The 16430-nt window shown below is 37.9% G+C and overlaps 1 protein-coding gene across 6 annotated transcripts; it reads left to right on the forward strand.

Annotated features, from left to right (window-relative positions):
• The first annotated feature begins 10 nt into the window (after window positions 1-10).
• LOC115920176 (HAUS augmin-like complex subunit 4) lies at window positions 11-16292 on the forward strand. Of its 6 annotated transcripts, none has more exons than XM_030975228.1 (9): window positions 11-143; window positions 3341-3477; window positions 4845-4976; window positions 6337-6483; window positions 7311-7419; window positions 10151-10287; window positions 11114-11244; window positions 14669-14737; window positions 15318-16292. In XM_030975228.1, exons 1-9 carry the CDS (start codon window positions 113-115, stop codon window positions 15520-15522), a joined length of 1098 nt encoding a protein of 365 aa, XP_030831088.1. In that variant the 5' UTR covers window positions 11-112; the 3' UTR covers window positions 15523-16292. The 6 variants fall into 6 exon arrangements, with proteins under 6 accessions (XP_030831088.1, XP_030831089.1, XP_030831090.1 ...); XM_030975229.1 differs by lacking the exon at window positions 11-143 and adding an exon at window positions 158-233; XM_030975230.1 differs by lacking the exon at window positions 11-143 and adding an exon at window positions 260-413.
• Window positions 16293-16430: the final 138 nt, after the last annotated feature.

Raw genomic sequence — 16430 nt, forward strand, 5'->3', positions numbered from 1 at the left:
CACTGTGCACTGGCTTCCTCATCATGACGTCACACTTCGCGCGAAAACATAAATAAGAAGGAAGAAGAAAAAAGTTCAAGAAACTTTGAAGTTTGATCTTAAAGGGTGCAGCATGGATTTGCATAACAATACTGTCATAAAAGGTAAAAGGTTTTCTACGAACTCCTTCCACCACATTAGTCTCGTCTTGGTTTATTTTTGCGTGATGGACGGAGGGTTGCCTTGCCGAAATAGTCAGTGACTAGATCTAGGTCTAGATTCTAGTTTAAGTCCCGCGTGTGCAGTTTTAAGTTTTGTTTTATCTTAGGCCTGCGCCTGAGGGGTCTAGATCTATGCAGAGTTGCAGACTCAAGATTTTTCAACTTGACAGTTTCTCAGACTCAACAAATTACAAGGTCTAACTCATTTAGCTGGTAAATTTATAATCCAATCTAACAGTTAGATCTACACGTAGCTTACATTTACAAGCAACTGTGTAGACTCTAATACTAATAGAATCAATTAATGCATGAGTCTGGATCTGGTTAAGTCTTAGATCTAGAGTCTAATAAGTTTATAATTTGTTTTTTTTCCTTTTTGATTTTATTAGGCTAATGGCCTGTCTAGAGAGTAGTCTAGTCGTAATTGTCTAATGACATGGGGCGATATCCTGAACCCTGTGTTATCTCTAATATTGTTGTATCTTTGAAGATTAAGATTAAAGTTGGTAGATCTATTCTGAACATTGTAACTTTTGTTGTATCTTTTCTCTCATCTGTTTGGTCGCGCCTTTGTTCAAACTTTGGTGTGCTTGTAATACACCAGTTTACGGTTACATCAGTGCACTTTCGCAGACATGGGCGCCATTTTAATTGACTTTGAAACAAAGCCAATGACCTGAGGTCAGTGGTATTTATGCGTGAATTAAGATTGCGCCCATGCAAATGATGATATGCGCGCACAACGCAGCGCGCAGGCAGTGATGTCATAATTTGCATGGGCGCAATCTTAATTTACGCATAAATACATGACCTCTGCGTCATTGGCTTTCCTTACTCGCCAATTAAAATGGCGCCCCTAACCGTAAACTGGTGTATTGTGCTCATTACAAGTAAAATGGCGCTTAGGTCTATTTAATCCTCATTTGCATATGCGCACAAGAGATAATATGACGAGGTAATTAGTATTCTGAAAATTGTTGTATCTTTTATCTTATCTTATCTTGCATGGTATTTACAACAATATTTACAACAGGTAGGGGGTTGTTGTATCTTTCGTGGTCATATAATGGCGGCAATATTTCTTGCCCATCTAGATCTAGATTTAGTTGAATTTTGTACAAACTACAGTTTCAGTGGTGTTTGAAATGTTGAGAATCAATACTGTGTCTATAGAACAGAACAGTTAGTTTAATATACAGCGCTAGAGGTTAATGCTAATGCGTATTGACTGACCTCTAGCGCTGTATACTTGCTGAGACGGCAGGTGTATTTGTGTAAGAGTTAAAATTAGACTCATCCTGTTAATCCCATATACTTTTATTCTCTAGTCTCTTCTCTCTCTATACGTATCATGTCACATCATTTACATATTCACTTCCTCCATTCATCTCCTCCACATACCAAGTCTTCAAACGGGTGGTAGACTATGTTCCTTTGTTCTCTAATTCTCATTCTTTATTCATGAATCTTGTGTCAATGCTTCAGGTATTTCCACTTCTTACTTATCATTGGTTCTCTTCTCCTTTTCCTTATGAAAATTCAGTCTTACTATCAAATCCTATTTTGCTATTGGTTTATGATGTCTTTCATTTCAATATAGTTTGCTTAAGAATAATCAGTATGATGCTGCATAGCAGCCTATACTAGGGACTTTTAGATTGCACAACGACAACGTGGATTGCTACGATCGACGTCCTTTTAATGCACTGCCTTGAATGGGCGTCACACGTATCAGTCAACGCAAATCTAAAAGTCCCTAATAATTAGACACTGGTGGCAACGGTGTTTCTGTGTTCTTCCCAGAAATTTTGGACTACCTTCGCCATCGGTTTACTTCATTCATCTATTGATTGTCTGAGCTGTTTTGCAGCTAAATATTTTCTCACGAATTTTGCCCCCTCTCCTGCAGCCGGCTGGATCCGCCCCTGGTGTTTGAAATGTTGAAAATCAATAAAGCAGTTGTTAATAAACAGCCAGGACAGTTATGTGTGGGTATTGAGTATTCACCTGTATTCATTCACCTGTCTTTTTCGGGCTCCCTAGTAAGACAATGTCTTGTAATGCCCTCCCATAGTTTATTTGTACACCACTGCAAAGAGTTTGTTCTTTGATACAATAGGTCCATTGTTGGATCTGTGGGAAGACTCAACAGGATTATCACCTGCTGGGCCTATAACTAAACTTGTCGAGCTGTGTTGAAAGATAGGCATCCACCTCTGATTTGAATCTGTTTATGGTTGGTGCATTCACTGCTGACATCGGTAGTTTGTTCCAGGTGTTGACTACACGGTGTGTGAAGCTATACTTGTGGATGTTGAGATGTGCACGCTCCTTGGGGATCCTCGTGTTGTGGCCTCGTAGATTGGTTTCCAGCTCCTTCATTGTAAACAGATTGTTTATCTTGATATCGTTGAGGCCATGCATGATCTTGTAGACTTGAATCATGTCACCACGGAGGCGTCTGTACGAGAGGGTAGGTAGGTTGAGCCGTTGAAGACGGGTTTCATATGGTAAGTCTTTCAGTGCTGGAATCATCTTTGTGGCACGCCTCTGGACTTTTTCAATTGTTGTTCTATCCCTTTCTAGTAATGGGCTCCACACACAGTTGACGTACTCTAGATGGGGATGCACCGATGTCTTGTATAGTGGCTTGAAGATCTCTTCATCTTTATGGTCAAATGTTCTTTTGATAATTCCAACGATCCTGTTGGCCTTGTTAGCTGTTACACTCACATGTTTACTGAATTTTAAGGATGGATCAAAAGTTACACCAAGGTCCTTCTCATCTTCACGAACTTCAAGGTCTTTTCTTATACCTCCTCCTTCCATGTTGTATGTCATCTTTACTACCTGTTTACCATAATGCATTATACCACACATGTCTACGTTGAATCTCAGTTGCCATCTTTCAGACCATTTGCTCAGATTATCCAAGTCTTCCTGAAGAACTTCACTATCTTTCTGTTCTCTGATGCGAGTGTACACCTTTGTGTCATGTGCAAACATCTTTACTCTGCCCTTCAATACATCTGGAGTTTTTTTTTCTGGTAATTTTTTTAGTCTGCATTTTATCAAAGTGTAAATTTAGACATGATGCAATTTAATAAGAAACCTCCACTGTCATTCTTTTCTCTTTGCAGTGAACATGAACCTACCAGTTCACATGTCAGAGAGTGATGCTGCACAGAATCCAGGATGTGTGAACCTTCTCAAAGCACTCTCCCAACATCTGACAGAAGATGGCACATCTAAGCACATGGAAGAAGCTCACAAACTGGTAAGGAGCACTATGAACATGACTGACAAAGAAAGCGGACAAAATATACAGTTCCTCATGTAGACAACGGAACATCCCTTCACTGCTATTATGTAAAAATGTGTAGAACAGGTGTCACATGCATATTCACCTTTTTACATAATAGCAGTGAAGGGATGTTCCTTTGTCTACCTGAGGAACTGTATATTTTGTCCGCTTTCTTTGTCCGTTATTTTCATAGTGGAGTCAAAGGACTAATGGTCATCCTCAAGCCTCATTCAGATATGACACCTTGTTTTTTTAATAGCCTAAGCACAGAATGCTTCACATTATTCAGTAAATACCCAAAGCACCTTTGTTGCACGCAGTTGCTTATTCACTTACTCATTTTTTTTAAGAGGATGCATTTTACCACTACATATCTCAATGAGCCTTTACATTTACAGTACTATCAATGTGTCCTGAATTCCTTTCTTATTGTTCATCTTTATAGAAACACTTTCATGTTTTATGTATATAGGTTTAAAGGTAAAGACTAGTATTGGAAATGCCCCAATTTCAAAAAATGAAATGGAAGCTCTTATTACCAATCATGTGAAAGAATATGTTTTGAATATTACATGACGATAAAAATTTTGACGGGAAACCGCCTACTAATTGATATATTTGGTAAATTAGTATATCTATATACTGTTGAGAGATACAAATGCACGTGTCGCGCACATGTGTGTAGTCCCATATACATCTTTCTGTGTACAGTGCTTCTAACTTTATGAAGACTTGGCAAAATTTCTTATAATTTTGATGATTCCAGAACCTTGCAGTACATCTATGCTAGATGATCAACCTTTTCTGATCGATTTCACAACATTTCTTTTACTATGCGATTGCATGACTATAACTGGTCTTTAGCTTTAACATTGAATACAGAACCTGTTTTCAAATTGCAGTAAGACGCACATGATTATGTCTATCCAAAACTGTTGGATGTATGATCAGCTTTTGGTTGAGTCTAGTGGTCTTTGATACTGAAATTGTTAATATCGGTGAACAAACTTTGCAGAGATTTATTTTCTTCTCAGCAGAAAGAATGCATGAAGCAATTTAGCCCTGAAGACCCAAGAGTGTGCTCCAGCTGATTTCGCGGAATTGGGGCTTGACACTAACAAGGTGCTGAACTTTTTACATAGGGCTCATGCATGCAGTTCAGACTGGACCCCTTTCAAAACAGTTGGTGTGGAGCCCTGCTATGTACCATAGTCTATAATCATCCATAAACCACAATTCAGTTTGTACTTTGTTATCATTTGTTTGGGAGGGTATCGACAATTACATGTATACAAAGGACAAAGGCGGAGTTATTAATTGAGTTTTCTTTCCTTGTAAAGGCCAAGGAGAAGATGGAAGGAGCAAGGATGGGTTACCTAGAGAAACACATCTTGCATCATGAGGTGCATCAGCTTCTCACGGAACACAACATAGCTTCTCATGAAGTGGCTCCCGACTCCAAGACTGCACAGGTAGGAATCAATTAATAAGATCAATTCCCACTCATAGGGCCATAATGTACGCCTATGGCTGGGCTCAACACTAAAAAGTGCCAGGGGCACATGGGGGCCAAAAATCAACATTTGGACCTTCCCCCCTCCCCCCCCCCCCCCCAAAAAAAAAAAGACTTACAAACTTATGCAAACTGTAAAAAGTGTGGACCCCCTTTCAAGACAGCTAAGTGTTGAGCTATGCTTATGGTGAGTAGTCACTGCTGCAGCTGTGACAAATTTAGTTGATTTATATTTTGTTACTTACATTGTCAAATGACTTAATTGTTTGGTCTTTGGGCTTCATCCAATTAGATGAAAATGGAGTATTCACCCTAGACCAATCTTTGCTGGTCCACCTTTTATAAGAATTCACCCAGTCTATCTGTGTATAAAGGTAGCAGCTAATTATCCAAGATAACCAAGTACCGGTACATGTGTGAATTGATTGGTAAATTCATGTTATTATTGTTGAAAACTTATCACAAAAAAGATGTAAAACCTATATTAAACGCACATGTCTGTGGGGTGTATTAAAGGTACTATGATGTCCAATTTGCAGGCCAAAAAAATGAAAGGTTAAATTCCAACTACCCAGTACATTTGAAAGACAATACTAATTTAGAACTTCCCTCACAGCGAAAGGGCTTGAAATAGCTTTTAATGGGAAAATAATGACCATTAGTTGTCAAATCAACTTGAGCGATTGCAATAGTCTGATTTGCAAACCCTTTTACTGAATGGTCGTACGTTTTGTGCTGCACAAAGATTCAATCAGTTTTATTTTGACCATTGAAGTAGTGGGTAATTCATGTAGACAAATGCCCATGTACTTGTGACAGCTCATTTTATGTACCATATGTTATTACCAAAGAAGAAAAGTCTGACAGTGAAGTCTAGAAGGTAAACGGTTTCCTTGCATAATTTGAATACTGGGACACTGCTAATGTTTAAATTTCACAGATAAGACATACATGACATAAAATTCTTGCAAAGTTCTACAGAATTTGATATATTCGCTGCAAAAGGGACATAGTATCTTTAAATCATGTTTAGTGTGTGAAAAAACAGACAAGCGATTTAAAACCGTGTTTGTAAAAGCATTAAAAACGCAATGTTTTAAATGTGCCAACATTTTGAATGATTATTACGGTGTATTTGCAGTATCAGTCTGGACCCCCCCCCCCCCCCCCCCCCATTTTCCAAATTTCAACAAGGTATGTATGCAGCATTTTCAGTTCTGAACCCCAAGAGACTTTTTTTGTCAGAAAGGGAGATATGCGCAACACAAGAACAAAGTATTGTCATGTTGATTAATTATATCTTTGTTGTTACTGGACAGTTCTATGAAGCCCTGCAGCAGTGTGTGGCTACAGCTGAAGCATGTGACTATCTATCAGAGAGGAATGATAGCGAGGAGCATGGTGACAAAGCTACCCTGCTAGGCTTAGAGAAAGATAAACTACTCGCAGGAAATCACCAGAAAAAGGTACATCTCAGTGCTAACTGTATTGTATATTCGGAATGATAGCAGTCTGTTTCTACAGAAACTCATTCACGTCAATTGTCCACATTGTGTGGTTTGCCCTGTTTACAAGCAAACTAGAACGACTGTTGACCTCAAAGTTCGCCAGACTCTGCAGAAAAATATTAGCCAATCAGAGCACTCTTCACGTTGTCATATAAAATATCCTATCCTGAGTTATCAAACCCTTGTGATAAGTTTATTTGTATGAAAGTTAACAAAAATAAGAAACAGAATGGCATAAGTTTGGAATAAATTGGACCGATAATAAGAAATTTATGAAAGTTTTTAATAAGTGAGAATACTCAGTTTATGCAAATCTCAAACTAGAAATTTGGTCAGTGGATTGTACCATAGTCACAGATAACTCTCCCTTTTGTTTTGTACAAAAATATCATTAATTTCTGTTTTTTCCAAAGTGACTTCTCCCTTAATAGGACCCTCCTAAAAATATATATGGATAACATATTAAGACTGAGCAATAAACCCAGTGTTGGCTTTACATTTTAAGGGTCGATCTTGCATTTTAATCTTTAAAGAAATGTTATTTTATTCAGCAATAGAGATAAACAGTATGAATTAAAGTCAAAATATTTCATATCAGCAATACTTTTTTCTTTTTTTTGGGGGGGGGGGGATGGGGGGCTGTTCTATGTCATATGTAATGAATATAATTGATCCATTTCTTCATAGGTAATGTCAGGCTACAAAGGAAAACATTTCATTTCTCATATAATTGTGTATTATTTATGGATTGATATAATTTTTTTTTTTTTTTTCGTTGATTGAAGATGGTGTCTATGATACAGCCCCAGTTAATTCCCCTCATAGAAGAGAGACTCAGAAAGCAGTGTGAAGAGCTTCAATCATTCCATGAAACAGACTCCAGTTCAACTACAGGTAAAGCTTTATCAGTTCTGCTTGCGATTGGGAAAGGTTGATTATGTTATACAGTGCGTCCCAGAAAAAACGAAACCGAGAATTATTGATGTTTTATCATAACTTAATCACAATTATAGTTAACAAATGACACATATTTGGAAAGCTTAGATCCTCCTCTTTCATTTGATGCAACTCATATGATTCATATCTTACGCATGAGTGATTAAAAGCAATTTGAAGAGAGGAAACCAAAAAGTCATTTGGTGGGCGGTATCTGAATTTTAAAAAGAAAATCACATTTCTAGAAAGTTAAATTTCTGCCCTTTCAAATGACACCTCAATCAGGAAAAATGAGCCAGGAATAGCAAAGTTCTGTTTGTTTAAAGTAAGGCTTGCATTTCCATAATTTGATCAACTGAGTTTGTTTTCTCCTTGAAATTCAGAATCAGATAGTGCTGTAACATCACGGATATCTCCAATTCCGTTTAACCCGCCTGTCAAAACCGGACGGTTTTCGGTTAAACGATTTATTTTAAAAAAAAAAATTAAAAAAAAAAAATCTTTTTTTTTTTTTTTTTTTTTTTTTTTTTTTTTTTTTGTCCGTGTGAAAAAGCTGGAAGGTAATTTAACTGAAGGCGCCGATTTGTGCTTGTGAACTAGTCACAAATAATAGTAACAATGTCGTTTTAGAATAATGTGTAAGATCATTAAAGTAAATTAAAAACAGAGGACCTAGGATAAAACCTTGTGGTACACCATGTGTTAAACTTGGATGAATATATATTGAGATCTATAACAAAGATTACTTTCAAACCAAGATGACAGACAAATTGGAGTGTTGTTCTAGTTTCCAAGTGGTAAGTCATCACATCGATTACTGAGCTGGGAGACATTGCCAGGCATAGTGCCAGGTGGAGGGGCATAAATCGAAACTTTAAAAAAAAAAAAAAAAATTATAAAAAAAAAAAAAAAATTATAAAAAAAAAAAAAAAATTATAAAAAAAAAAAAAAAAAAAAAAAAAAAAACGGGAAACGAAACCGTCCAATTGAAAACGGAATCCGCCATGGGCGGTCGGATACCGGACGGTTAAACGTTTGACTACAGCTAATTCAGATACCGCCCGCCAAATGACTTTTTGGTTTTCCCTCTTCAAATTGCTTTTAATCACTCATGCATAAGATATGAATCATATGAGTTGCATCAAATGAAAGAGGAGGATCTAAGTTTTCCAAATATGTGTCATTTGTTAATTATAATTGTGATTAAGTTATGATAAAACATCAATAATTCTCGGTTTCGTTTTTCTGGGACGCACTGTATATAAGAATTGTTTCGTAATATTATGAGGTTGCATTGTTGAATCATCAAATTCATAGATACTATCTGCGCATATGCAGATAGAGGTAATTTGTTCCCAAATTGTAAAACCCATCGAGATGAGTACTGGTATGGTGCTCATGAAAGTTATGTAATTAGTATTCATTTATGCACCAATGGTACATTTATCTGATACACATGTGGAAGTGTTCTTCTCAAGAGGCAATCGAAAGGTATCCATGAAGCACCTCCATAACTTCGGCAGTGATTATTCTAAAATGCACAAGTACGGCGTATCCAGAGCTGCCAACCATTCCGTTTTTATCGTCCGGAATTATTCCGTTTTTTCCTCCAAATACGGCATTACGTTTTTGTTTTTTTCATAAAATACGTTTTTAATAATTTTTTTTTTAATTATTTTTTTTACATACCGCACGTCAAACAACGGCCCTCAAATGGTGATTTGATCACAAATTCAATAGAAAACTAATTTTAAAACATACTTGAAGAGAAAAATATTCTCAAAAAAAATGAAATGCTGATAATACCGAAATACCACCAAAAAAATTACCTGCTTGTATGGCAAAAAACAGCATGATGAATGAACATTTCTGCATTGGAAGTGTGTCGCATGTGGTTGTAAGTTTCGTTTTTTATGAATTCCTTTTTTTTGCTTGAAATTCTTTTTTTTTTTTTTGCCATCATGACTCCTTTTTTTGGTCGCACAAGGTTGGCAGCTCTGCGTATCCATCGTGTAAAAGATCTGTGGATATTTGGGGTCATGCATTCCAAAGCTATTTACGAACTGGCTTATTGACTCGGCCTTGCTGTAAGTCACGTGCACTGCACCACAGATATATATATGGGACTACAGGCATGTTTGTTTGGTCCAAACTTTACAGCTAGTTTTGGTCATATTTCAAATAGGGCATATGAAAAGTAATCCTTTTCAGGGGACATTTATAATGAATGAATAGCGTGATTTGAATGTCAATGCATGTTTTCCTCTAAGACCAAGAGTGTCTGCAAGAGACTGTGTATTGGGTACATTATTTTCTCCACCAATTAGGCCTAACAGATTCATTGGGGGGCCTCCACTCTATGATGCTGTCAGGGGTCACCTGCCAAGATCAGATGTCATTTTAGGCTATATGTAAATGTTTACATGTGAGACTTTCTTGTCATAAATAATTTTTTCAACTGTTAATCCCATTTTGACCAATTAAGTTTGCAACCACTAAAGACTTCTTTCCAAACACAATGGTCACTGGTGGACGAAACACAATGCGGCCTTCTCCGACTCCTTTCATCCTAAGTTAGTTGTCTTTTGTAAATCTCTTCTTCTTTTTTTAAAGTCATACTCCTTTCCTTCTCTCTCAATTCATCCTAAGTTGTCTTACTCCCTCTTTCTCTTCACCATGTTTCATCCAGGTGATGAGTTGACCTTTGCTAAAGCGACCCAGCTCCCTGACGTCTTGCGCAGTGAGAAGATGAAGCTGGAGGAAGAGAAGAAACAGCTCAAATTGGCCAAACTCCTGAGGAACAAACAGTTCTGGCAGTACAATCAGGTAAGGCATTTTTCTTAAATTTCTTGGCTGCCCCAAGATGGTGGTAAGAAATATGTATTTACAATGCAACAACAGCCTTCTTGGGGAAGCCAACTCATTGTCCTATACCTCTCAGACAAAATAGAAATGATGTCTTGAATAATTTCTAAAACATGATTATTATTATTTTATTTTTTTAATTCTCACTTAAAACTTTTTTTTGTTTAACTCTCACTCCTGATTCTGTACTGTTCACTGATAATGGCTGCCTTAGGGAGATAGTGTAGCAATTGTAACAACTTCAAGTGCTCTTTAGGAGCTTAAAAAGACTATGTGATATGACCCATACATGACTGCACAGCTTGGAGGAACTTATCACCAGTCATAGAAATAATTCCTTGAATTGCAACAGCATAGATAATGGCAGTTGGTTCTAATAGCCATAATATTAACTTCCAGTACACTTTTAAAAGATCATAGAAACAGTTGTACCCAGATAAATAAAGGTATTGTGGTCTAGTCAGGAAGTCTCCCTACCGTTAGTCACAATGTAAAGGGAATCTAACCACAGTATAGTCATTCAATTCAATTATATTTTGTCCAATAATGCCAGATCTTAGTCTACATTTCTACATTTACCACAGTGATGAGGTAAATGGGTACAAGTAGGAAGTCATTCCTTGAATGCTCCAGCACCTTAATTAGGGCAGCTAGGCCAAAGCCAGGATAATAATTCAGCTCTTTGGAAGGTCAAAGAGACTTTGCTACATATATGATATGTGCTATACAAAAGCTTATTGTAATTTTCATTATTAAAGGAGACTGGAATATGATTATATCTTTGCAGATCTTGAGAGAAGCCCTACATACCTTAGAGAAACTGATCACCAATCATAGGCTACGTCTGCAAGCTGATAGCGACAGCATCACCACAGATTGGCTCGATGCACGTTGTCATGCCATGAGCCTCAAAATCAGGTCAGGATAGAAAAGGGATTACAAAAAGGAGCATTGACCCTCTTGAAGGCTTGTTCACATATGATCTTTTTACCACGGTGATGTAAAGCCTAATGAACTCAACTTATGTAACACACATATACATGAGTTTGCATTGATCCTTTGGTGCCATAGCTGCTTGGTTTTCATCCCCATTTGACATTCACTAAAACTGGTTTCATGCGTATGTGTGAACAAGCCCTTATAAAGCTAACTTTGGTAAAAAGCAGAAGAAAAAAATCAGAGGAACGTACATACATACATACATACATATTGATATTTATATAGTGCCTTTACATAAACATGCTCAAAGCACTTATTTTACCGGTAGTTCAAATTTTGAAATAAAATTTGATGAAGAAATTATGTAATTTACAGATTTTGAAAAGTTAAGATCATTAATGATATGGGGAATCTCCCACTGGCAGTGTAATTTTAATGTGTACCTGTTATATATGGAGAATTCTCTTCCTTTTGTTGCTCAAAGGGTCAAAATGAATTGCAGTGTACATGACAATTTGTGTTGTCCATTGTATCATCAACATTTATATATGTCCAAAAATCAGATTTCTATATAAGTAATACGCTAAGGCTCCGCGGGGGGCGCGACGTCTCGGCGAGCCTTTGTATTCTATTGTTTTTTTATGAGATCGCCGACCGAAGTTGGTGCGGCTATCTCCTCCTGAACCCTCCCCTCGGGGTACCCGTGCCCGGTGCCATCGTCCGCGGGAGAGTCTACTCTGTGGAATTGGCTATACTCCGCCCGAGTTTCTCCTCCGTGTCGACGTCCAGGGCGAAAACAGACGCGATATGCATAATGCAGGATATGCGTGACGACAGAGATACCTCATGGATATTCAACATTACATCCGTAGACACACGACCGATGACCATCCACTCACATTAAGTTGCGTATTAAATGCACGGCGCACAGGGTCGGGCTTACCCGAGTAAAGCATCTTTCTATAGGATATCCTTTGTATAGTAGCTGCACAAGCCACAGAGATACACACGAAGCTTCCCGTCCACGTCCAAACTTAGGGACCTATTTCCATCATTATTGCCGCGATTTTTATATAGTTTTCATGAATGGAGGTATGAAATCAAAGCTTATTTTGTGATTATTACGGCCATATCATGCTACTAAATTTTGATTATCATTTTATAAAGGAAAGTTTTCACAAGAAAACCATTGGACTGACAATTCAGTCCCAAGCTGCCTTCCGTCAACACACAGTGCAGTGCTGCTGTGCAGTGTGTGTGAGCTGCAGTTAACTCCAGGAAGCTCCAACACCGGCTCCGCGCACCGCAGGCATCCGAGGCCTGCGGCGCCGGTGTTCGAGCTTCCTGGAGTTACGCTGTGTGTGTATGTGTGAGTTCGGCTGAGCTGAGCTCGAGTCGAAGAGATTTGACACTTTGAAATTGTTATCTGTTGGTTTGCATCATTATTGCTGCGATTTCATATAGTTTCGTGAATAGATTTACAAAACCTGATCTTGGAATTAGTAAAAGTATTACTAATGTCTACGTTTTTAAACGACTGTCTGATTTTTCTTGTGAAAATTTTACTTTGAAAAATGATTATCGAAATTCATGGTCAGAAATAATCACAATCTAGGGTCTATTATGTTACAGTATCAAATCAATGCATGAAAACTTAGTTATTGAACCAGAAAAATGTTTTTTTTTTAAATAGGCAATTATGAAGTATAGGAAGCCTGAAACCTGTCCTTAGCCTACTAAACAAATCTCAACAAAGTGTAGGCCTATCCTTTTATGAATTAATAAAAAGTAGCCCCAGAAAAAAGAGCCCCCGAAAGTTGAAAAAGTAGTCCCCGAAATTTCCCAAAAATTGAAATGGAGCCCCCAAAATGAAAAACTTAATTTTTTGCCTGCGTCCCCCTCTAGAATCCCTCGGATTTCCGCGGGTCCTGAGTTGAGTGTATATATAATATAGGCGGGTTTCAAGGGGCCATAAACCCCATAAACCCCCAAAAGCTCGGGGGTTACGTTCTTCAAAGTTGGGGGGGGGGGGGGGGAGAGATCAGATCGCAGCGAGTTGAGTGTATATATATAATATAGGCGTGGGGTCCACGGGTTTCAAGGGTCCATAACCATTACTTTATTACCAGCCTACATATACTTTGCTGATCTCTAAGAAGTGTCTAACTTTTGTTTTTAAGTGGCCCAAACATTGTCGAGCATGTGTGCAGCGCAATTTGTAACTGCAAGGAAAAGGCGCTATATCAAATATCTTTTGGATTGGATTGGATTGGATAAACCCCCGAAAGCTCGGGGGTTTAGGTGTTTTAATAAGGGTCAGATGAGCATATTTTTAATACTTTATTTGTGACACTTGCGGGTCACTAATTGGCGTGGGGTCAATACGTAGAGTTGCGTAGTGTTGCGTACAAACTACGCTGGCCTACGTTACTATATGCTGAGGAACGAAAAGGGGTACGCAAGATGAAAGAAAACAATTCAACACGTTTAATTTTTTTCGCGTACTTTCGGCGTAGAAACTTGACGCAGAAAGCAGCCTTTTTACGCAACACTACGCTACATGCCTACGCAACAGTACGCTACCCTACGCCAGATCGACAAAGCAGTAAAAGCTTTCCACACAGTAAGCAACCATAAGCAAACCTGTACGCCAGCCTACGCATAACCTACGCAGGGACTATTTTCCCATTAATACGCAGCCTAATTTCTGCGTAGTCGGTACGCCACACTACGGAACTCTACGCAGTTCCAGTGGCTTAAAGAATAATTACCGGTACAGTTGGATCGTTTTTTTAATTTTTATATAAAGCCAAATTTTAAAAAAAACATTTTTAGCGTCCTGTTTTTTCGAAAAATGGGAAGGAGGAGGCCCTTTTTTTTTTTTTTTCTTTCAAAATGGCCGCTCCGTACATTTTCCCTTTCAATTTATTTTTCTTTCAACAAAAAAAAAAAAAAAAAAAAAAAAAAATAGAAGGCGGCCCCCCAAAAAGGAAGCAGACGGGGACGCTGTTTTTTTTTCTTTCAAAAAAAAAAAAAAAAAAATAGGAGGCGGCCCCCAAAAAGGAAGCGGGCGGGGACGCTAAACATGTATATTTTTTTAATGGCCTGAATGGCAAATAAAGTTCTTGGTGGTTTTAATTAAGACAGTCTCTATATATCTCAAACCCCCCCCCCCCCCCCCCCCCCCCCCCCCCCCCCCCCCCCCCCCCCCCCCCCCCCCCCCCCCCCCCCCCCCCCCCGCCCACCCCTCTAGAATCCCGCGGATTTCCGCGGGTCCTGCTAGTATAACAGTAATCCTTTTGTAAAAAAATAATTAAAACGAGGATAATATTTTTGTTTAGTTGGATGAAAAATAGCATTATTTTGAAGATTCTTTTTCTTCCTTATTTGTTTTCCTTTTCAGAGTCTTTGAAGCCAAGCTTCTTTGCAGCACGTACACACCTGAAGTTCTTCAAGCAATGAAAACAGCAAGGTAACACAATTGGTTTATCTCCTGTTATATATTGTTTACAGTGAAATCTATAAGCTATAAAGACCACATTTTTGTTTGTTCCTGTTATGTTGTGCTTGAGCAGTCTGTCTTATTGAAGCCTGTACATGAAGGCCACCTCCCTGTCAAGACAACATTTTTGTTCCTATAATGTTTGGCTTGAGCAGTCTGTCTAACTATTTTCTCTCCTTGGATGGGTCTCTATGTACGGGTTTCACTGGATTACGATTACGACATAGTGCCTTTAGGGAGGTGTATCATGTATGTTGTATAACAAACACTATTGGGTTCTTAAGAGTGCAAGTTCTTCTAGAGTATAAAGAGGGCAAGTACATGTATGTGAGAAAGTATTATTGAATAGTAATGAATTTTGAACATGAATTGACATAAAATATGATTTGACTTGATATTTTGTCTTACCCAAGCTCTGTTAGCCCAGGGCTATCAGTTTGATACAGTAACCAGAAATTAACCTTACATGTGGGTGGCAACATTTGGGACAAGATAGCTTAGATGTGCCGTGGTACATTAACACAAACACCCATCTGGTTCTATTGTATAGGCAACAGCTAGAGGGCGCTGTACAGGAGCGTGAGAAAGACCTGATGCGGCACGACCAAGCTCTGAAGAACTACAAAGCCATCGGTTCAGACTTTGAGGAGATAGTGAGGGAGTACCAGGAGTTAACGGCTGCCATTGATAACAAGAAATGGGCTCTTCGAGAGCTAAAGCAGGCTTTACCAGAGGAGGAGCTAGGACACAGATAATACCAACTTTGCTGTAGTATAAACTTTAATAGGTGCAACTTATATCAGCCTTTCAGAACAGAACTTCAGTTAAACCTAACTTCATAGGTAGTCTTCATTTAGGTCTTCAGAATAGTCATCTGGGTCTCCATTAATTTATGACTGCAGTATAAGCGATTATATTAATGACTTCAAAAGACTAAGACGAAGTATTCTGACAAAGATTTTCATTAAAAAAAGAATGACTCATGAATTTTGTTTATCCAGCCTTCGGGAAATATATTTTTCATATTTTACCATTATTCACATAGTAAATAAAATGTACATAATATATTTTGTTACATACAAAGATTCATAATTTAAATGTACACTGTATATACATGTATATACAAAATCTTATTGCGAATGATCAGAAATGTACAATTTGAGCTCAGCAGAATTTGTTCGAACGTCGAAGTACAATGTGATGTGGTATAATATTGATCATGGAGTGACCAGTTTTACCATACTCATTTTCCCCAATAGGAAAACGAAAAATGAAATTTTGATTTCTAATCATAAATATCTTGATAATCAGACAGGCGATCGTAACAAAATAATTGTTGCACTCTTCACTTTTATATTCTGCTGACATTTATTTTGTTCCTATGTTTCCTTATAATCTGTTGATGTCTATATTCACTACCAATGAAATATGTTCGATTGAAATACATAAAATAATGTAGGTGTACATACTTAATGGAAGAAACTGTATTTAGTGTGAAATAAATTGACTTTGAAAAAGTTGAAAATATGCTCTTTGTGACAGTGCCCAGATATCTCAAGCTGTGTTCCGTTGAAAATGTGCGCTGTTTGTTATGTTCATCAACACATACGTATGAATGGATATTAGATATTGCAAGAGAAATATTAGCGATATTAGAGATATT

Source organism: Strongylocentrotus purpuratus, unplaced genomic scaffold, assembly GCF_000002235.5.
Source record: "Strongylocentrotus purpuratus isolate Spur 01 unplaced genomic scaffold, Spur_5.0 spur5_scaffold_8, whole genome shotgun sequence".
Classification (NCBI taxonomy): Eukaryota; Metazoa; Echinodermata; class Echinoidea; order Camarodonta; family Strongylocentrotidae; genus Strongylocentrotus; species Strongylocentrotus purpuratus.

Excerpts from the sequence above, each read along its gene's own strand:
- LOC115920176 (XM_030975225.1), top strand. The coding sequence starts at position 2,619 with ATGCATGATCTTGTAGACTTGAATCATGTCACCACGGAGGCGTCTGTA. Across the intron at positions 2,674-3,340 it reads GGAGGCGTCTGTACGAGAGG|TGAACATGAACCTACCAGTT; the intron begins GTAGGTAGGTTG and ends TTCTCTTTGCAG. Across the intron at positions 4,977-6,336 it reads CCGACTCCAAGACTGCACAG|TTCTATGAAGCCCTGCAGCA; the intron begins GTAGGAATCAAT and ends GTTACTGGACAG.